The 22,668-nt window shown below is 38.2% G+C and overlaps 1 protein-coding gene across 3 annotated transcripts in view; it reads left to right on the top strand.

Annotated features, from left to right (window-relative positions):
* Positions 1-22,668, top strand: part of CYTH3 (cytohesin 3) — an 87,060-nt gene that overhangs the window by 63,855 nt on the left and 537 nt on the right. The window contains exons 6-14 of one of the 3 annotated variants that reach the window (XR_014713290.1): positions 847-927; positions 4,809-4,921; positions 6,171-6,319; positions 7,112-7,223; positions 15,478-15,554; positions 16,625-16,696; positions 16,830-16,984; positions 17,459-17,597; positions 18,882-22,482. Coding sequence is in view for 1 of the 3 variants with exons in the window: in XM_084640993.1 (XP_084497119.1) it covers positions 847-927; positions 4,809-4,921; positions 6,171-6,319; positions 7,112-7,223; positions 15,478-15,554; positions 16,625-16,696; positions 16,830-16,984; positions 17,459-17,531 (832 nt within the window). In the remaining 2 variants the exon portion in view is untranslated. Of the gene's footprint in view, positions 1-846; positions 928-4,808; positions 4,922-6,170; positions 6,320-7,111; positions 7,224-15,477; positions 15,555-16,624; positions 16,697-16,829; positions 16,985-17,458; positions 18,323-18,881; positions 22,483-22,668 lie in introns of those variants that run through there. The other 2 variants (XR_014713289.1, XM_084640993.1) reach the window with 2 other exon arrangements.

Here is a 22,668-nt window from a genome sequence, read left to right as displayed (position 1 = left end):
GGAAGGTGAGTAACCATAGGAGCCGAATCCGTGGGTGCTCGGTGCTTAGCACCCACTGGCAGCCAGCTCCCCCCCTCCCTCCCAGTGCCTCCCACTCGCCGCAATCACCTGTTCTACAGTATGCAGGAGGCACTGTGGGGGCAGGAGGGAGAAGGAGTAGGGACTGGGCGTGCTTGGGAGAGGGGGCAGAACTGGGTGGGAAGAGGTGGGGTGGGGCTTGGGGGAAGGGGTGGAGTGGAGGCCTGGCCTGGGGCGGAACAGGGATGGGGCATGGGGCTGAGCAGGGGTTGAGCACTCCCAGGGAAAGGAGGAAGCCTGTGTTGCTTGTGTTAGTAACCGTTTTTTCTCTGGGAATATTGCTGTAAGAAGTTACAAAATAGCATTTCGGCAAAGGATTTTAGCTGAACGTGTAAAAGCTACCGTGAAACTCTCTAGTCTTTCCATTCATTTATCCAGACTGCTTGAGGTTCCCATTTCAAGACGGGTGCAACAATAACTGTTGAGCAAAGAGAATGAGTTATTTTGAAGATCATTTAGATAGAGTTAAAATCAATGTAGAGTGACAGGCTCTTGCCAGCTCCTGTTTTCAATGGCAGCAGTAGCACTTTCTAGTCCTACTAGGTTAAATTTCATCTTAGCAAAATTGGGAGAAGAATCTTGCACTTAAAATATCCCAAACCTAAATATGTGTTAGAAAGATTAATGATGGCTTCATTTGATTGATAGTATCTATTTGCCTGATCAGTTTCTTACTTCCTTTCTATCTTTTGCATTAATAGGAAGCAGTTCTTTAAGTTTATGGTTCAATGTAGTAATTCTCTATTGTCATTTTGTTTTTTTTCTTAGAGATGAATTTAATATTAAAGTTCTTCAGGCTTTTGTTGAACTCCATGAGTTTGCTGATCTCAATCTTGTACAAGCCTTAAGGTGAGTGCATTATAATTGCCTTTATCAAACTTCATATTTAATTAAGTCTAAGTATATAGATGATGATGATTCACTCAAGCAGCTGATATTTTACTTGAATGTATGATTTACTCTGTATCTTGTTAGTAAACAAATCTTAATGTTTCACTCTTTTGTTTGCATATACATTGCCTTTGAACTCTTAATACGTGAAATTAATGATTTCACACAAATGCAAAGGGCCCAAGACTAGTCTCAGATGAACATAAGAATGGCCATGCTGGGTCAGACCAAAGGTCCATCTAGCCCAGTATCCTGTCTTCTGACAATGGCCAATGCCAGGTGCTCCAGAGGGAATGAACAGAACAGGTAATCATCAAGTGATCCATCCTGTGTTTGCCATTCCCAGCTTCTGGCAAACAAAGGTTAGGGACACCATCCCTGCCCATGCTGGCTAACAGCCATTGATGGACCTATCCTCCATGAAATGATGCTTGATGTGCCTGCCAAATAGCTCAAAAGTGCAAATTTTCTGTGATAAGCAAAAAAGTCCCTGACTGTGAATTGGCGGTTAGATTCCATTGTAAAGAAGATATTATCAAAGCAAAGTATTTCTTCTGCTATTCCCCATCGATTCCTTCCCATCATCTCAGAATTAAATTCTTAACGTGTTTATTCTTGTTAAATAAATAGTAGACTTCTAATTTTTCGCAGGTTGGCAGCAGATAGGTTAAAATATGTAGTGCTTGAATCTGGTTGTTAACCTGATGTAAATCCAAATTAATTCCAATGAATTGCTGGGGTTTAGAGAGTGCTGTCAATTTTGTAGCCAGAAGGGGCTCCCACCCCAAAACAGACAGGTTAAAATGTTGATGTGGTCTTTCCTACACATGCTATATTCTCATGTGGTGTGTCATAAGAGCAGCTTTATGCTGACTAAGGCTTGTAGTGGTGATAACTTGAGCTGCCTGAGGAATCAGGATGTTTCCTCTGGCTCCATGGTTCTGTCTGGAATACATGATACTTCCATCTCCTTCTGCCTCTTAATAGCAAACCTCAATCCACTCCTCTGCAGGCTGCTGCTATTAATTATTTTATTCTAGTATCTCCCAAAATCCTCAATCAGGATTGGACCCCATTGTGTTGGGAGCCGCACAAACATAGTTTAAAAAAAACAACACACCTACTGAATTTATAATCTAAAGACAAGATGGAAACAGCTGGGTGTAGCGCACACGATAAAACGTGGCAGAGGGGAAGGTACTGTAGAGAGGAACACCTGGTTAATAAATGGCCTACCAATGTGAATGTGGGCATGGCTTTTTTAAAAGATGCAAATGAATAAGAGATTTTAACTGTCTCCAGAAGTGCACCATTTGCAGTTATTTCATACTGCTTTCCACTGCCATATCCAGCTGTTCGGGCAGAGCAGTTTGGGGCTTGTGGGAAGGAGACAGACTTTGTACTTAGGACCGGTCAAATAGTTTTTCAGGGGACCCACCTTTGCTTGATCTAATTTCCAGTGGAGAGACAGCAATGTAAATCCCGAGTATTTGAGAGCAGAAGTTGCCCAATGAGAATGAAAATTCAGTTTACGTGCCATATAGGGCATGCAAAATATTTGTTTTATGATATAGGACAGTGGGGAGTATAGTGACTTATCTATATATACAGTAGTATTTTTGCTTGAGTTTTCACAAATCTTGAATTTTATAAGTGAAACTGAAAGACTGTGGAAGATACTAAAATTGACCAACATTGATTTATTGCAGCAAAATTTCAGTTACGTTGTACCAAATCCATAAGTTGTCAAACCGAACACAAACAAACCAACAATAACAAAACAATTATAGTACAACAATTAGGAAACTGCTTGATTTCATGTATCCTTTACCTAAAATGTTCTCTCTTATTTTATATTAACCTGTCTGGCAAGCTTTTGCTTGGTTTTGGCACCTAAAATATGCTGTAGGTGAATTTAGTACTAGAGCTATGTGAGGGATTTAAAGATTTTGAAATTTAGCCTCATTCCAAATTGCAATGAAAACCAAAAATTTCAAAATTCTCCAAAGGAAAATTCCTTTTAAAGAATTTTTTCAGACTGTTCAAAATGTTTCATTTAGACAAATGGAAATGTTTGTTTCTGATTTTGACTCTTTGACATTGTCAGGACTTTTTCCTGTTTTCGTTTTTTTAAACAAAATTTGTGCAAAATTGGTTTGATTTCTTGAAGCATTTTGACAAAACTGCATATTTCAACAAAATATGGCTCCATCCAAATTTCTCAGACCAGTTCTATTTAGAACATATGGCAAGTGTTGGATTGCTGGTTGTGAGGCGAAATTTTTCATTTCGTGCACTGAAGAGGTGCAGCATAGGTAGTGTCAGTTCACTCTCCATGCCCAGTCAACTGTGCATTCTCTCTGAGGCTGCCAGCAAGGGGCCCATTTGTGCTGAGACACACATGTCCACCAGCAATGAGCTTTAGACCATTAAAATTAACTTCATTTATGCTACCAAACAGTAATCTGATGCAACTTCTTTCAGTCACTGCTAATCTGGCGTGGTTTAGAACTGGCAGCTTGGATATTAAAGGTTCTGTGACCCATTACAAATGTCCTAAGATACTCTGTTTTGCTTGCAAATAATCTTGGTCTTCACTTTCATGAATTGGGAAGCTTAATGTTAAAATGTCAACAAGGCACCCCTACTGAAAGCAGATTCAGTCTCTCTACAGAAGTGTTGTAAAAATATCAGCCACTGGAAGTTTTTTTTAGACTGCACTTTTTTGTACCTAATCGTCAGTTTCTTTTTTTGATGTTGTTATCTTAGGGATGTGGATATTTACTTCCTATTTTATGAACACAAAATCATTTCAACTGGCCAACTTCAAAGAAGTAGAGCCACAAACAAGAGGCTGTGCTGTCTGCCCTAACTTTGCCTTACAGTTGTAGCTTTGATGGCTGGACTTAAGAACACGACTAACAATTCCTAAACTGCTATGCCAACAGGAAGTGTGAAAATTTTTTTATGTGGTACAGCACTTGAGAACATCACTTTCCTGTCTTAACTCTGTCTTAACGCCAATATTGCTGTTCTGTTCATAATTTTATTATTTTGGATCTTATTTTAATCACCATTTGTAATCTATAGTACTTTTAATTTTAGATCAGTTCTTGCAGTCATTTTGCTTAACGTTTTATTGCAGCTTTTGTATCCCTGTCAACTCGATTTATTTTTTTAAAGAGCAATCCAAGAAGAAGGCAAAACCTACTCTTTTTTATTTCATACTTGTAATAGGAACACTTATTTCCTGTATCTGAATTTAAATCCCATCGCAGTGATATTGAGGGGTCACGTTTCCTTTTTTAAGATCTGGCCATGATAGCATAATCTGTCCCTTTATCCATCTTGCATTGACTCATCATGTCTGGTTGATTCAAATGGAGATATTGGGTTTTAGTCCACCTTTTTTGTTCTGGGCTATTATGTATAATACAGCCCTCTTTTTTTCCTTTCAACAAAGTCCTGAGAAGAATATACTCTTTTTAGCAGTGAAGAAACACTGTGGTACAGCTTGTTAGAGAGCATGGACTCCTACATATTTCCCGCTTCTGCCAACATGGAAAAGGAGAGAATTGCAAAATTTGTACCAGACTATGTGGTCTTGCCTGAATACGTTGTCTTGCCTGTGAACGTGCAGTGCTGTTGGCTGAGTGCTGAGTTAAATATTTTCTAATTCCTTATTAGTTGATTTTTGAGATTTGTTTTAAAATAACTTCTCATTTTATTTACAAATGACTAATTTCTGCTTAAAAGCTGATTATTGCCAGTATATGTCTAATGTATAAATATTGGAATGGATCTTATTTTACTGAAGGGTTTATGCTTCCCTTTTCTAGGCAATTCCTATGGAGTTTCAGACTTCCAGGAGAGGCTCAGAAAATTGATCGTATGATGGAAGCTTTTGCTTCACGCTATTGCCTTTGTAACCCTGGAGTCTTTCAGTCTACAGGTTAGTCATGATACATTTTCTATCAGAATCACCGTTATTATATCATTTGTCAGATCACATGTTAAACTTTCTTGAATTCAAAGAGAAGGCGGCTGTGATAAATGAAGTGGGTGTGGGGGGGAGAGAGCGGTAGCTCCCTTTGATGGACACCCAGCCAGCCAGTTAGCTGTAAAATCCCTCTTGGTAGCTGTTCTGTACTTTCTTTACCTGGGGGACTTTTTAACCCTTTACAAGTAAAGCAAGTAGAGAACAGCTACCAAGAGGACTGGCTGGGTGTCCATCAAAGGGAGTTACTCCTCCACACACACTTCATTTATCACAGCGGCAAACTTGGAAGTCCAGGCTAAGACAGTATGTGAAATGAAAAACAAGAATGTTCTGAGGTGTGGGCAAAACAAAGGGCCTAATCCTGCACTACTTCTTATTTTTAAGGAAAAGGTGCAAGATTGGATCAAAAACATCTTTCTTCCTAGCTGTGTTAAAACAATGGTTTAAATAAACTATTAATAAAGTGCAACATATCATACAAATGCCTCCAAAGGTCTGTAGTAAAATGGGACAAACTAGAAGGTAGAAGATGCTACAGCAGAACGCTGCTGTATCAAAATAAGCAATATTTCTGAGATTTCTTGATTTTTTGGGGTGGGGACCAATTTCTGCAAATGCCAGAATGTTATGCCTCATCATCTGTGTGTGAAGCAAAAATGCAAAAGCAAAACACGTTAAAAATAAAACTCAAGGGACTAACGTTAGGAGAACCACTTGGCAAAAAAGAGGGGAAAATAACCTAACATTTAAACCTGGACTCTTTAAAACAGATTTACAAACACAGCGCAGTGTTGAAGGAACAAGGGGGGTAACTTGGAGCAAAAACGTTGAAGATAAAATGTGCACAAATAACCTACGTGGTTTGTGTCACAAAAAGCAAATACAAACTGTCAGCTGATAGATGGCATATTTGAAAGTTAACAGGTCCTGTGTTCTGAGGGAGCATTCAAAAGTTTTTCCTCTGATCTGGATCCTTAGGTCATTTTCTATTTTTAGACCGCCCAAAAATGTCCATGGTTAACACCAAAGAACTCAAGACTTACTCTTGTATTTGTATGTAGGGTTTTGTTGTTTTTTGGTGGGGAGGAGGAGACGTGCATAATTCCCTTTCTTTGCTATTCAGAACTGCCTGGGGTTTCTTTTACAGGCTACTGTATACTACAGTACACAGAGCAAAAACTCCTTTTCAATGTTATTTCAGATACATGCTATGTGCTATCATTTGCAATCATTATGTTAAATACTAGTCTACACAACCATAATGTAAGAGATAAACCAACAGTGGAGCGGTTTATATCTATGAATCGTGGCATTAATGAAGGTGGGGACCTTCCAGAAGAACTGCTACGGGTAAGTTGCATTAAGATGACCAGGTGGCACCTCATGGTTTTTGAAGTGGGGCTTAGAAGCAAGTGCAAGGATTCTCAGACTAATCTGTCAATTAGTGTCTCAAGATCATTTTGTGTGATGCATCTTTGACAACCAAGTACCATTAGCTTGCAATATACCTCAGCCCCTTGAGGGATTGAGAGGAAGAAACACCTTGCTTCACTCAACAAGCAACCTCTTTGGCTTTTAGAGCAATGTTGATTGGATATATCGCTACAGCCAGTCTGTCTTGACTGGAATCTGCTCTGTTCAACATCAGGTTGAGTGTGGGAAGAATAAAGGGGGGAAAATAGTAGAGATCACTGAGGCTCCAAAGACAGCCATCATGACCTACAGTGGAAGAAAAGTAATGATACAAAGATGTCAGACATTTGATTGTGATTTTCAAGTCAGTGATGTCTAATATTTTTCAAAAACAATTTTTTTTAGTGAAGCTTGTATTGAGCAAAACTGTTGAAAATATGAAAGCTCTGGAAAAAATGAGTGCCAAACTTCTTAAGAAAAGCTATTTCTTTACTGAGAAATACACAGGAAATCTTCAAAAGGGGACGCTTATTTACAAAGACACTATATCTCCTTTTAACTTTATTTATAGACTGTGGTGAATGCTGCTTAGAGGAGGAATGGTTCCAGTTTCTGTGGGAGATGTTCCTAGTTCATTTTTATATAAGTAGTCTGAGAAGAGAGAACAGAATCTCTTGGTTATCGGTTATGTACGTGTTGCTGAATTTTTTTTTGTTTGTTTTCTTCCAGAATTTGTATGAAAGTATTAAAAATGAGCCATTTAAAATTCCAGAAGATGACGGGAATGATCTAACACATACATTTTTTAATCCAGACAGAGAAGGTTGGCTACTGAAATTAGGTTAGTAGAAGAGGAATTTCTCTGATACTTTGCTTTGTGTGTGAGTGATGTGTATGCCGCTTTCCTTGCTAACTGCTTTGTTGTAAATCTAATAGGATTAAATTAGCAATAATTCCTGCTTAAAAATATATGATCTAAAAATCAGTAACTCCTTTACACTGTTTTGTGTAATTGCTAATTCTGACCGGTATAAAAAGGAGACATAATCTTGTCACTTGAATTTTGAAGTGGAGTTTGATTTCTGGTACTTGAGAACTGAAACCTCAGCAGCAGAAAGGAAGCTCCATTTACTATTTACAAATCCCAGTGACTGAAAAATAACAAATCTATGTGAAACCATTCCAGAAAACTGTACAATCACTTCAGCTCAGTTTTCTGCACAAAAAGCAATGCATTTATTTTCAAATAGTTGTTTTTGTATGTCTCCATTTTTCCATATTATTTGTGAGTTTCTGTTGGTTTGGTTTTGGCTGTGATTTTTAATGAGTGGTTTAAATGTGCCTTCTTGTTTTCCTTATGGCCTATGACCTATCACCTTTCTGTTCTGTGACTGGCTGTCTCTGCTTATTCTGCATTAGGAGGTACGTACCTGATGGCTTTCCAGCTCCCTCCCCGCCCTTGTTCAGTTGCTCATTCTTTTTTTATTTTTCTTCTTCTATGTTTGTTTGTTAAATCAAATTTATTGTAGCACTGCGCTTCTCATGTAATGTCACTAACTTTAGCCCCAGTGGGACTCTACTTGTACATAACGTATGCTTGTACATTATGGTGTTAGTAATTTACTATCTCCCCCCATGAGATTCTTCTACAAAATAAGAATATATACTTTGTAAAGCAACACAATGATAGTTAGTGTTTCAGATTGCTTCACAACATCCTTCAGGCTCATTGAGGTATACAAATGAGAGGAGTACTTTTCGCAGCAGAGAAGTGCAGTTATCTTATTCTTGTAACACACGTTCTAAAATGTGTTTTGTTACTTGTATGAAAATTTTCTGTCAGAATGTTGAAAGGCTTATTTTAAACAAAATAGCCTGTAGCAGAAATGTGCATGTGCTAAAAGGACTGGTTATTCCAAAGTAACTTTCTTGTGTGGGTTTTTTTTTATGTTCAGTTTATTTTAATTACATATAAAAACACCTCAGAGTTCAGGATTCTGAAGCCTCTGGCAGTTGGTAGCATGCTAGCTCTGCAACTGTAAGCTGCTCTGATTTGTTTGCAGACACTTCTGAAGTTGATGTGGCTTGCTTATCCATTGGAGTGTAATAAGGCAGCCAGCTGCAAAGGGTAGTTATTTTTCTGATTAGAACAGACTCTAAAACTTGGTTTTAGGTTTTTTTTTTAAAATGTTGTTCCTTTTGTTTTAAAATACTGATTTAAAGACCAAAATCTACTCAATTTCAGAGCCAGATTCTGGCTGCTCTTGTATAAGAGGAACCTTGCTCCAGCTCAGAGGCAGCCAGGAATCCTGATGATCCCTGAGTGCAAGGTCAGCAGGAATTAAAGAGCAGCCAGCAGGACTTGACAGAGGGGAGGCACACTGAAGGCAGAGCAAGGGCTCACCTGTGTCCATGCCAGCTAGATGTTGGGGCTGAGGCTGAGGCTGGGGCTGGCAGGAAATACGAGGGTTGAGACACTCGCAGGGGCTCTTCAAGAGCACTGGACTTGTGAATCTGTGACAGCTGGTTTTGGCATCCTTGAAAAAGATGTAACAATGATAGCTACTGCATGTGCTTCCCCAGCCTCTCTGTCCCCTGTAGGCAGAATGCCTCCAACCACAACAGCTGGTATGGTCTCATATCACGCTGGTTTATATTAATTTTTAAATCTTAGGAACTGATGTGAAAATGGCTGTGGATTGTAGATAGATGTATTAATATTGATAGGAACTATAATGTAGCGATATCCATAGTCCATAAATTCACTCAGTTGTTCAACTCTTTACTTCTGCTTCTGTGCTAGTAACAACCAAATGAACGGAAGAGTGTATGGGCACAAGTGCTTTGGCAGTATCAGTTTATTAAGAATACATTCTAATAAGCTCAGCAGTAGGGGCCACCTCAAAAATATTGTAGCCTTGGGGGGAGAGCTATTGGAGACATTGCCAGTTTGCTACTTCAGGACCCCATAGTTTCAGGTGTTAAACACCTTCAATGTCCATTGGCATCAGTTGGGGGTGCTTGGCACCTCTTGCAATGGAGCCCTGAGAACACAATGCCGGGAGCAAGGGCTGCAGAGGGCCACTTACAGTGGAGGCCCCCATAAATTTGCCCTCCGTACCTGACCCCTCTCTTTCCCTCTCAAGTGCCTCCCCCACCAGCAGCCTGGCCCTCCTTCCCATGAGCCCTTATACGCACTCCCTCCAATTTTGAGTAAGTGGAGTTGCAAGCTGGTGTGTGGGGTTACAGCACCTGTCAGGTTTGGCCTGGCCAAAAAGTGGTTGGGCCATGGCCTATGTGCTCCCCCCGGCCCACCACCCCCTGCTATGTGGCCTATGGCCAGAAGACTTGCTGTTTGGTTGTCTCCATTACTTCATCTGCAGATGTTACGAACACTGCAAAATCCTCAAATACCCTCTTTGTGTTCCTAAGTAAAAAAGCAGAGCGTCTTCCTGTTGATGTTTGAAGACATAAATGGCTTAAGAGGCACAGTATTCATAGTTGAGACAATTTGAAAGATGACTTGAAGAGCTGATAAATTTATCCATTCAACAGTATGTGGCAGTGCTCACCTCAACTGAAAGGATTTCTTAAGACAAGACTTCAAGAACGAGAAATATTTTAGTACAAAAACCATTCAGATAAGTCTCTTACTACTCAAATTATTTTCAATATTAATATTATCTACAGTTTTTTAAAATCTAAAACTTTTGATGTTTTTTAAATATATACAAAAATCTACTTGCAAATACTACTATGCGATAACTTTACCTTCACCAGTAGTGACTTTAATTTATAGTAACTCCCTTTTTAAATACTCCAAGGAGTAAAACTGTTATAACTGAATTGTATAATATAGAAGATATTTAGTTAATCAGACTCCTCTACATGAAAAAGTGTTATATATGCCAACCTTTGAGAAATAGCTCATAACGGAAATAAATCTCTTAAAGGTGAAACTTAAATGTCAAAATAAATACGGGTGTTTTTCTTGAAATTAAAATAAAAATCTGGAATCAGCAACTATATTTATTTTACTTTTAAAAATATCACCTTGCAAGAAAAGCAATTGGATGTGAGCATGTCAGTAATGCCATGAATATTTCTTATCCACTGTCAATCAGTGGGAAAGGACAAATTGAAGGATAGTGGTAAAGCATCAGCTGCAAAAGAAATAGTCAATGAAAAAAGAATGAGAGCTTTAAGAAATTAGAGATGCAAACGAACTTAAGAAAAATGCAGTAAATCAATAAAATCGCCATTTATTTCTGGGTGCTCTACCTGTGGCTCCAGTGACACATGAACCAAGTAAAACCAAGCTTTCATCTTTATGTGCCCACTAAACAATTCTACCGAAGTCCCAGTGATAAGAGCATGCATTAAACTGAAAGGTGCTGCTGTTGAAATGCCCACAGCACAAGGGTTAATTGGATAGGGAGGTGAAACATGTCAGTAATTTTCCTGTGAATTAGACTGTAAATATGTAAAGCCAACTGTTTCTTGAGGGACTTGTGTTTCATCAATAGACACAGACTGGTGCAGACAAATATTTTTGCTAAGTTAGTAAGCTGTAGAGCCATGAATGCAGTGAACAGAAATAAACCTGGTGATTTTTTTTTTTCTTTTATCCCTTCAATTTTCTTGTTGCCGGGAAGCTTGAGCAATATATTAGTATGATGTCGGGGGCTATTCCAACTCTCAGTGTTAAGTCACATTCTCTCTTAGCACATTGTATTATTCCTAAATTAGTGAAGCTCTGCCTAAAGAAGGATTTGAATACTCAAACATTCATTATCAAAATACTAAGGAGTCTTGATTCGTATAATGAGTAGGAAAAAATGAAGACTATCAATTGTGCTGTTATCTGCTTTACTCTTGAAGATAGAAAATATGTTTTCTGAAAAAATAAGAGATCAGAACAGGAAGAAGCCACTGGTATATCAAGCTAGTGCTTTCTGTTTTGCCTTTTTATAGTGTCTGCTTCCTTGTTTTCTTTCACTTGGAACTACTGCTCACTTCACTGCTCTCTCCAAGAGCATGACTTTTCTTACGTTAGTATTTTTTGTAAAGTTCATCTGCCCAAAAACTCCAAGGTCTCCAGAGGCTAGTCTGGCTCTGAAACCATCCTAATAATGTCATTAAAGTCCCTGGCCTGCAAAACACTTTGTTTTTCTGAGGGCTTGCCTGTGGAAAGCTGTTCAGAGGTGACTTTGTGTAAATAAAATCCTGCCAAATCTAAGTGCCAGAACTGGATTTCAAGAAGTAATGTTTTGATTTAGAACATCGGTGTGGATTCAACCAATGCATTTGTATGGAAGTACTCAACTTGCTCTCTTAATTCAAAAGATTGTATGCCGTCTAACGTGGTACAGTGAACATCTAGGTGGCAAGTAAAGTGGCTGAAGACTGGTGAATGCTAATCAAATATCCTTTGTAACAGCTTGAGACATTAGTATTTTGGGGACTGTTCTCAAGATTTGCATAAAGATTAATTATGGGCCAAATAAAGGAATTGTTGGTGCAAGGAGAACCCCTTCCCTCTCCAATTAAGAATTTAAAGCTGGACATGAGCATTGATGGAGGGAATGCCTGGGACATAATTCTTTTGTGCCAGCATGTGTGTGTGTTTTCTAAGAACAGCTTCTGTTGGCAAATAGCTGACCCAAAATGTCTCGTACTAAAAAAAGCTACAATTAATGTGGCTTGAATCATTTCCTTTTTCTGGTTAGAGGGAGAAAAATAGATACTTGGAAACAAATATATATCCTGCTGACAGAAGAGGGAAGTGACTTAAGCTGGACACGTGACCATGAGCAGCAGAAGCAGCTGCTCCTATACTAGAATATCAGGCAACTCGCTGTGCATGTGAAAGGATTCTCAAAGAGCCCAGACTTCCTAGCCCACTCTGTACATGGTACTTGCCCCCAGCACAGCATTCTAAAGAGGGTGCTACTTCTCTTCCCCTCTCTTGAAAGAGGGACTGGTGGCTAGGAAACTGGCTTGTGGGGCTCCTTTCAGTTGAATCATTCCCTTTATAGCTGATGTGATTTTAGTCTTGTACAGTATTACTGGACAAATTTCTTGTGTGTGTGGAAACACATATTCATTGTGTACTCTTCCAGGCACTAAATTAGCTTCTGAACCTTTGCATTTAACTGCACTGACATTAATTAATCCAAAATCATTCTTAAGTCTTTTTTTATGACAATTTTAGCCACTCTCTAGTTCTCTAAATCACCTTGACTGAGCTGGATGTGCTGACATTACTGGGGTTTAAAAAAAAAATGTTTTTTTTACACCTGAAATACATAATTGTCTTATTCTGATGCTTAGGCAATTTTAAGACCCTTTAATATTTTTAATGAACTGTGATGGGTAAATTATTACTTACTTTTCCATCTTTTTTTCCCCTAAAAATTTTCTTTTTGTTTTCTGGTTTCTAGTTCCCTTTGAGATGAGAGAATTTTCTATAATCTGATTATATACGTGAAAAGAGCGGGTCTGTTGCATTTTTTTCCTCTTCTCTATATTCACTTGATGTAGAATTTCCGGATGATTCCCTTGGATTATCCATCTACTGGATCCTTTAAGCCTTTCTGCTCTGTGCTGCTTATTATTGGTGCTGTTCCTTTCATTTTACTTTATTAGCTTGGTCTTTGTGACACAAATCTAATCTTTGTGTAGATTATATCTTGATCTGTTCTTTAAATACTTATGGTTTCATACTTTGTTTCCAGTCTCTCTTTTGACAATTTAATATCCTTTAAAATGTATCTTTTTAAACTGACAGCAAGAGTGGGATATAAAAGAAAGTTAATTCAAAGTGCTATATCATCATTTTGGCAGCCTAAGGCATCTGAAACCAAGAAGAAAAAGATCTGCTATGTGATAGTTACTACTACCCAATAATCTTAAATGTGACATTATGAGCAATAAGTCATATTGAGCATCTTATTTTCTAGTCCTGTGATATTACGGTGGGTACTCTTGACTCACCTGATAAACTGGTGAGTGCAGAATGCCCGCTGTCCTTTATCAGCTGTCAAATGGCATATAATCTACCCCCAAACTACTGTTACTTTAATTCTGGACACTACTAGTGTTGTTGAAGTCTGCCCTGTCTGGTTTTGGAGTCTCTGTGCAGGCCTTCTTACAATGTGTATAGTTTCCTATCTGTCTTTTATTCTAATCTGACCTTGTATAAGAGTTCATAATTCTCCTTTTGTTATCTTCAGTCTAAGATGTCTTTGCAGTGGTTACCAGTTTCCCTGCTTATTTGTTTTTCTGAGACTTAATATTTTCCTATCCATTTTGCTCTACAACTTCCTGCCCCACTGAATCTCTTCATATAATAGATCTGGGCAAGCTGTAAAGTTTTTGATGGTAGTCAAACTCAAACAAAGCCAAGGACTTGGCCAACTTACAAGGCAGAACATGAGCTAAAATAATTGGAATTTACACTATATAATATGAAAAATATGTAATGTGACAATGACAACAAGGTAGAACTGCCCTAATAGTTATTTTAGCTGCTTCTCATTCATGGATCCAGAACTGAGTCAGGCTAAGGTTTATTTTGGCTTTTCCACTTCTAGCTTAAACCCTTTCAATTGACTTTGATGGAAGCTGGAACAGACCTATGATGCATTAAAATATTGTCATCAAGATGCAGAAATTAAGATCTTTCCTGTCTCTGATGTCCCTCACCACTTGACACCTGCTCTTCTTCCCTCATGCTTTGCATTTGTAGCTCACTCTACCACCATTGATTCTGTCTTGGCTTCTGCATCTTGCATTTGCCTGTCTCTTAGTTCTTGACCTCTTCCACTTTCAAATTGTTTCCTTAAAATAGGTGTATGTGTGTGGTGGAAGTGTACAATTTGCTGAGTAAATGCGAATGTTACATAGTGTTAGCAGTGGATTACCTACTGCGGGTCCTATAACCAGCCAAAAGGAGGATATGATGTATAATAGTACCCAATCTGCAAGACAAGAACCCAGCAGGCGAATAGATAAAGTTCCAGGATATTCAGGCCATTTCTACAATTGTTCTCTAGCCTCAGATGTTTTTAATGGTTTAAACAAAAATTTAACCTTCTTGAGTAAGGAAGAGCTACTGATAAAAATTATGTTTATGTGCTGGATTTAGTTACATGATTGATGTTAAAATGATAAATCCTTGGTTGAGGGTGTCTTTGGCGGTAAAAGATTTTTGTGCTCAGGGTATTGAATAACAAGGTCAACGATATTGAGAGGGTGGGGTAATAAGATTAAATCACTGATGAACGGATGATGCACATGTGGTGATATAACTTTGAAATCATTTAAGTATGCTGTAACTCAACCTGGATATTAATAACTTGTCAATGCCTGATCTGCAGTTCTTTTCTGGAAACTGATTTTAAAAAATAGTGGAATTGTAAAGAATTACAGAAATTTTTACTTGCGGGCTGAGCAAACATTTTTAACTGTCAGCCACAGGGCACTCAACCGGGGATCTGAAAGTCAGTCTGGGTTCTTAAATGACTTGTGCATCATCATGAGTAAAAGCTATGGCAGGTCAAATTCTGCCCTTAGTTTCACCTTTGGAACCCCATTGTTGCACGGATCTGAGAATCTGGTCCTGCAGTTGGAACCTAGAAAACAATTCAATAGATGATCCAGCTCCCTCTCCCCAAGTGTTGTTGATGCTGTACTGGTAATGGATAAATATTATTAATACTATACTTGTCGCTATAGTAAGCAGATATGACTGAACACAGACAGGGAGCAGATCTGTTCAGTAAGTACTGTTTTCACGTGGACTCATTTAAGAATAGAATAACACTAAGTTCAGAAGCTGGTAAGGTGGTGTGTCAGCATCACCATAGTTAATGTTTCTTCCGGATTTTGTCCTTTAGTATTGGTATATTTACCAGGAAACTTATATTCCTTTTAACCTTAACTCATCTGTGTCTTATCCATTTGCAACTAAGCATTTAAGCCATATTTTAAAAACCATTACACATTAAGTAACGACTAAATTACTGTCTTATCCGTAGCCTAGAATCTTGACGATAAAACAGTTTTAAGTTAGTGGTGTCTTCTATTTATAGGGGGAAGAGTAAAAACATGGAAGCGGAGATGGTTTATTCTGACCGATAATTGCCTGTATTATTTTGAATACACAACAGTAAGTATATATTGCTGTGAACCTGTCTGGAATCCAAAAGTTACTCCTGGGGGAATTCTGTGCTACTGCTCATGCACATAATTAACGAGCCACGCATACTTTTAATTTTTTGTGCAAAAAAAGCTGCTGCCATAATGTTGCTGCAGTTCTGCCTTTTGCCCACCGGAGGGCGCTGTGGTGATAGACCAAAGCCTGTAGCGCCTTCTTTGCAGTGCCTGTCAGGCCAGGCAACATGGACTATGGGGATACAGACAGCTTGGGGTGCTGCGGATTGGGGTCAGACTAGGGGATGAATAGGTGTTAGAGGCACAGGGCTACAGTGGGGAGGGAGGTGCAGGGCCACATGGTAATGGGGGAGGGGTGCAGAGCTACATACGGAAAGGGGAATGGCTGGGTGGGGGCACAGACACACGCGGAGATGGGGTGGGGGGACAGAGTCAAATGGGAACAGGGGGAAGGTGCTGGGCCGGATGGGGCAGTGGGTGTCTGAGTGGGGGTGGAGGGACATGTGGGGGTGCAGGAACACATGGGGATGGGCAGATGTGCCTGACTGAATGGGAGAGGCTAGGGGTCAGCCAGGGTCTACATGGGGGAAAGCTCCCTAACAATCCCTCCCTGCCCCCCAGATAAACCTGTTTCATGCCTTTCCCACCTATACTCAACAACCCTTCAAGTTCACACCCAGACTCCTTCCCAGCAATTTATTTCCCTCTCCCTCATTCCTCCATTCCCGAACTGCCCCAGGCCTTTGCACTGCTTCTGAGGGGTGCAGGAAATACAGTTCTGTATTGTAGTTTAAATGAATTATTACTCAGAGTTCTGTATTAATATGCCTAGTAAGGAATCTATTTGTCAAAAAACATTTCCTGAATCTTTTTTGTTGTCTGTATTGTTAGACATACTTGCTGATGGGTGTTTTGAAACAAATGGCCAAAAATAATTGAAACAGGTGTGATTATATTGTTATTTTGACAAATAAAATATGCAGAATTTTTAATTTTTTGGCGCAGAATTCCCTGAGGAGTAAAAAGTATAACTAAATAGTAATGTGTACTCTTCCTGTCTTTTAGGACAAAGAACCTAGAGGAATTATTCCTTTAGAAAATCTTAGTATAAGAGAAGTTGAAGATCCAAGAAAACCAGTAAGAATTTTTTCCTTTTAATGAGCCTAGTAAATGGGTTATTTTAAGTAACAGCCAGGGTACCCAGGTTTATTGTACATGCAGATCTTCAGTTCTTCCTTGTATCAAGCTTTGGTTATTTCTTTATCTTTAGAACTGCTTTGAGCTCTATAACCCCAGCCATAAAGGTCAAGTAATTAAAGCCTGTAAAACTGAAGCTGATGGTAGAGTGGTAGAAGGCAACCATGTTGTGTACAGGATATCTGCCCCCACCCCCGAAGAGAAGGAAGAGTGGATCAAATCTATTAAGTGAGTTCAAAGTCTTAAATGTCTTTCAAAAGTGCTGAAGTGTAAATTGTATATAAATTCCTTTCCAAATAAAGAATCCGGGAATGTGTGCTGTGCTAAGGAACATGCCTTAAAGAACTATTTAAGCAGTAGCCATAGGCAAGGGCCTTTCCTGAGGATTCATGACTAGCTGGAAGGGGTTGCTGGGGCAAGATGCGTCAAGCCAAAGGAAGCACTTTGAGACATTATTGTTCTGGCTACTGTGAACTGAAAATCAAGAAAATATGAGAGAACTTAAGTTGGCTAAAGAGAAAAGAATGTAGCAGTATGTTCCTCTGGTAACTACCTGAAAATCTTGTTGCTGATTTTTGTAAGGATGCGTTTGCCTACCAACATATTACAGTTCTGGGTCTCTAGACAAGGAAAGGTAAACAAATGTGTTTGGGTAATGCATGTTTTATAAACTAAATTGATATCTCCTCTTCCTTCCACTAGAGCAAGTATCAGCAGGGATCCCTTTTATGATATGCTGGCAACAAGAAAGAGAAGAATTGCTAATAAAAAATAGCACTTAACATGGGCCACTTATGGACCTGCACTAGTTAATATATAAATGGATCAGTCAAGTGATAAGGTAAAGTAAAAATGAAGCAAGCTGAATGAAAACCATTATTAGAAATATATACATTTTCTTACATTATATCCCTTTGTAAGATTATCCAAGATTATTATTATTTTGCATACAGTACTGGAGCAAAATTCTCAAGGGACAATTGCAAGGAATGATTGTAATGGAATTTCATTTACACTAACTGAAAACATAGAAGACTTATGTGCATTTTTATTTGTTGCAATTTCACCCTTCTGGGGAGAAAATATTTCAGGATAATATGATATTCTTCTGCCTGTTCCTTGAGCATATTGCTTATGACAGGAGATGTTGATGTAAGTACTTTGACAAACTAACACCTCACTGTAATACAGCACTCAGAACTGGTGTACAGGGCTACTCAGCACTTTTTTTTCTTTATACAAAAAAACCTTGATACTAGTTTTGAAAACATATCCTTAGCAATGCAGCGGCATTCTAACCTTCCTTTGTAGAAAATGAATGGTTAATGTGATGAGCTTTTAGAATTTCTCCCTAAATGGTGAATAATAGTAGCTTTAAAATATACCTTTTAATATTAGACTGTTATCTATACAGTTAACTCCTTGGCCCAAGCAGTAGGATGTGCACTGAAAATATTGCAGCTACAAAGGCAAGGGTTCATGGGCTGAAGATGTGACTTTGAGGACAGATAGTTTTTCTTAAGCAAGCTAAACTTGTTGCTAAAGGATTTGCATTATTACTGAGAATCTCTGATTTGTGTATGGGTAAAATGCTCCACGGTTAAACTGTGTTTTCTTTAAAGAAGGGGCAGTGTTAAGTTCTTATTTGTGAATGTAGCCCCGTGAAAGTCAATAGGATTACTTGTGTGAGTAAAGAGAGCAGAATTTGGTTCTTTACTTGGTTAACAAAAACCTGGAATAAAGCAAACTGAATGTCTCTGTTTTATTTTTAAACATGGCTTCTCACAGTTGTGCTTCAGTGGCTTAAAACTGGGGAGAAGAGAGAATAGAAAACCCTAATTATCGAAATGTTTGATGTCATGCCATCTACTTTACTAAAATACTTACCAAGATATTTGAAAGTAAATGGTTATCGGAGATAACTGGTTGAATGTCTCTTGTAGGATTCTATTAGATATTGCTTCATAACATCCATTTTCTAAGTCACACAAACTTATCGTCTAGCCTGCTTTATTGAAACATTTTATTTTTTAAATTATACAAAAATATTTGATTGGGGTAAAATCCTTAATTATATGACAGAAAATATTTTTTTGACCCTGCTCCTGTGTTCATGCTCTTGTAGCTTTCCATATATTATTTCAACGTGCGCCATGGCATCTGTGCCTTTAGTGCTTTAGAGCTTCCATATTTGGACAAACAAAACACAACTGTTGACTTAAACCTACAAAAGCAACTTTGACTACAGTGTAGGGAATTATTCTGCACTGGGAGAAACATGGACAAGATTACCTACAAGTCTTCAATTAAAGCCAACGCTTCCATCTTACTAACTTGCCTTGTGCTGTGTGGAACCTAAGAGCAGCATATGAATACTGTGGGCACTGTCTGCCTTCAGATGGGCTGATAGAAAAGAATGGAGGAGAAGCCCCCACAAAAAAAAAAAAAATCAAAAAAGGAAGTTCTGTTATCTCTTTAAAGGAGTATTAAGATTAATGCTCAGTTATGACAGCTTTGAAACCATGCAGGAGGGATGGCATCTCTCATCCATGGAGCCAGGACTTCAAGGTCAGTTGTGGACTCTGTGCATAATTGGAACTTTAAAAATTAGAGTATTCAACTGCACAACTCTCATATCACAGCCTGTTTCTCCTTTCGCTCCCCTTCATTTTAAAAAAGTCTAACTTAAGATAGGGCTGTCAAGCGATTAAAAAAATTAATCGCACTCTTAAACAGTAATAGAATACCATTTATTTAAATAGTTTTGGATGTTTTCTACATTTTCAAATATATTGATACAACACCCTACAAAGTGTATAGTGCTCACTTTGTATTTTGATTACAAGTATTTGCACTGTAAAAAAAAAAATAGTATTTTTCAATTCACCTAATACAAGTACCAAAGTGCCATCTCTTTAGCATGAAAGTTGAACTTACAAATATAGAATTATGTGCAGAAAATAACTCCGTTCAAAAATAGAACAATGTAAAACTTTAGAGCCTGCAAGTCCACTCAGTCTTACTTCTTGTTCAGCCAATCACTCAGACAAACAAGTTTGTTTACATTTGCAGGAGATAATACTGCCCACTTCTTGTTTACAATGTCACCTAAAAGTGAGAACAGGTGTTCTCATGGCCGTTGTAGCCAGTGTTGCAAGATATTTACGTGCCAGATGCACTAAAGAGTCAAATGTCCCTTCATGCTTTAACCATCATTCCAGTGAACATATGTCCATGCTGATGATGGGTTCTGATCGATAACAGTCCAAAGCAGTGTAGACAGTCGCATGTTTACGTTCATCTTCTGAGTCAGATGTCACCAGCAGAAGGTTGATTTTCTGTTTTGGTGGTTCAGGTTCTGTAGTTTCCTCATCGGAGTGTTTCTCTTTTAAGACTTTTGAAAGCATGCGCCACACCTCATCCCTCTCAGATTTTGGACGGCACTTCAGATTCTTAAATCTTGGGTCGAGTGCTGTAGCTATCTTTTGAAATCTCACATTGATATCTTCTTTCCCTTTTGTCAGATTTGCAGTGAAAGTGTTCTTAAAATGAACAACATGTGCTGGGTACTCATCCGAAACTGCTATAACATGAAATATATGGCAGAATGCAGGTAAAACAAAGCAGGGGACATAACATTCTCTCCCAAGGAGTTCAGTCACACGCATTATTCTTTTAAGAAGCGTCATCAGCATGGAAGCATGTCCTCTGGAACGGAGGCCAAAGCATGAAGGGACATACGAATGTTTAGCATATCTGACACATTTGTAGCGGGTCTTGCAAATGCCTGTTCTCACTTTCTGTTGACATTGTAAATAAGAAGAGGGCAGCATTATCTCTCGTAAATGTGAACAAACTTGTTTGTCTTAGCGACTGGCTGAACAAGGACGACGATTGCGTGGACTTGTAGGCTCTGAAGTTTTACATTGTTTTAGCATGCAGTTACGTAACAGTCTTCATTTGTTAGTTGCACTTTTACGACACAGTGTGCACTACTGTGCTTGTATGAGGTGAATTGAAAAATACTACTTTCTTTCACAGTGCAAATATTTGTAATCAAGAATAATATACTTTGATTTCAATTACAACACAGAATACAATCTATATAAAAATGTAGAAAGACATCTGAAGTATTTAATACATTTCAATTGGTATTCTATTGTTTAACAGTGTGATTCATCGCAATTAACTCAAAAAAATTTAATCGTGAGTGAGTCAACTGCAATTAATTGACAGCCCTAAAAAGTATGTTTTGTTAAGGACTGGGTGTTAGGGAGGGCTTGGCTGGAAACATTTTGGATTTGTCACCATTCCTATTACAAATCCAAACCATGGTGGTTAAGGTGTAAAACTGTAAACAAATCATTTTAATCATTAAAATAGTCTAGAAGGTTACAAAAGCATCGATAGGCTATGAAGACTTTCTGTACCAGTCCTTACATCCCTGAAAAACACAATCCTTTGAAAACAGTCTTCTTATTGTCAAGGATATTTGTCTATAAGCATGAAGGAAATGCCTTAAGAGATGTGATCTGCTGTATTTAGTCTGAAACTTTTCATACCCTGTAATTTTAACACTTGGAATGGTGTGTAACTATGGTATGTTATAGCAAGAAATATATATACTATTCTTTAGCATTTAAAAAGAGAGTCATTTTAAGAAGTCAATTTTTTTATTCTGAATGAAAGATTAAATATGGTGCTCAATATAATTAATTTACCACCAAACGTGCCAGTAGCATTTTTGTGTAAGAATATTTTATTTCAATTGTTCTCTGTAGCATTATTCACAGGGATTGAAATTGAGCCAACATTTCCACTGGCCTTAAGGCTAGTAAAGAATTAATTTGCAAGGAAAAATAATTTATGAAAACTTTGGCTAGATTAATTACTGTCCATGAGGGGATGAAAAGCCCTCTCTTGTTAGGATGAGTAGCCCTCTCTTGTTAGGATGAGTTTAAGGCAAGCCACCATCATGGCCTAAAGCACCACTTGTTTTTGCTGGTCTGGCCTCAGAAAAAGCAATCTAATTCCAGTTGACTTCCCTATTCCTGTTCTGTATTGAAAAATCTCCCTATTTTTCAGTTCTTAAAGAGGTTCTCATATAGCAGGGTTGTTTTTTTTATACTACCCATTAAGCAACATGGGGACAGGAGGCAGAGATCCTGGCAACAGACTGCTGCTTCTGCTACTTTTCTGGCCCCTGCCAGCATCCATAACTTTCATGGCCCTAGGTCACTACTAATTTCAACTTCAGTTAGTGTCATCTAGGGAAGAAAGTGTATAATACTGAAGATCAGCTGGACTGATTTAAAGGCTACATAACCTGACAAAAAGCTCTTTTTAGTCAGTCACTTAACATTTTGAAGCATATGGTACAAAACCACCTTTTTAAACTCAGCATTTATAATGCTTCATAGCAATGCATATTTTTAAATTTTAATACATATCTATCTAGATATGCTTGCTGGATAAGTTAGGTCTCTTGTAGATGAGAAGCTATAAATTGTGGTTTACCAGTTTATTTCTATATTTTCTTGGAAAGCATTTCTATTCACTATAAAGTTATTGTAAATACTGTACAGCTATGTATTGATTTGTTACGCATTGTACACAATTTGCATGAAAATTATGTATCAAGTAAGTCTGAGGTAATAATATGGCTGTGTAAATCCATTGCAAATATTAATGGGCTCCTTTACCAGTAAGATGATTAAACTGTGGTGAGATTTCATTTTGAAAAATAAAATAAAGTATGAAACTACGCAGCCATCTAGCTCCTTTCATTTACTAAGGATAAAAATACAGAATAAGGGATCCACCTGCTCAAGATTTTGATACAGATTAAGATTTATCTTACTCCAAAAGCAGTTACTATGCAAGTGGCTATCAAATCCAGAATTCCCCCTGTC

The sequence above is a fragment of the Lepidochelys olivacea genome (genome assembly GCF_965140295.1).
Source record: "Lepidochelys olivacea isolate rLepOli2 genome assembly, chromosome: 10".
Lineage (NCBI taxonomy): Eukaryota > Metazoa > Chordata > Testudines > Cheloniidae > Lepidochelys > Lepidochelys olivacea.
Note: the sequence above shows the minus strand (reverse complement) of the source record. Positions and strands in the feature narration are given on the sequence as shown.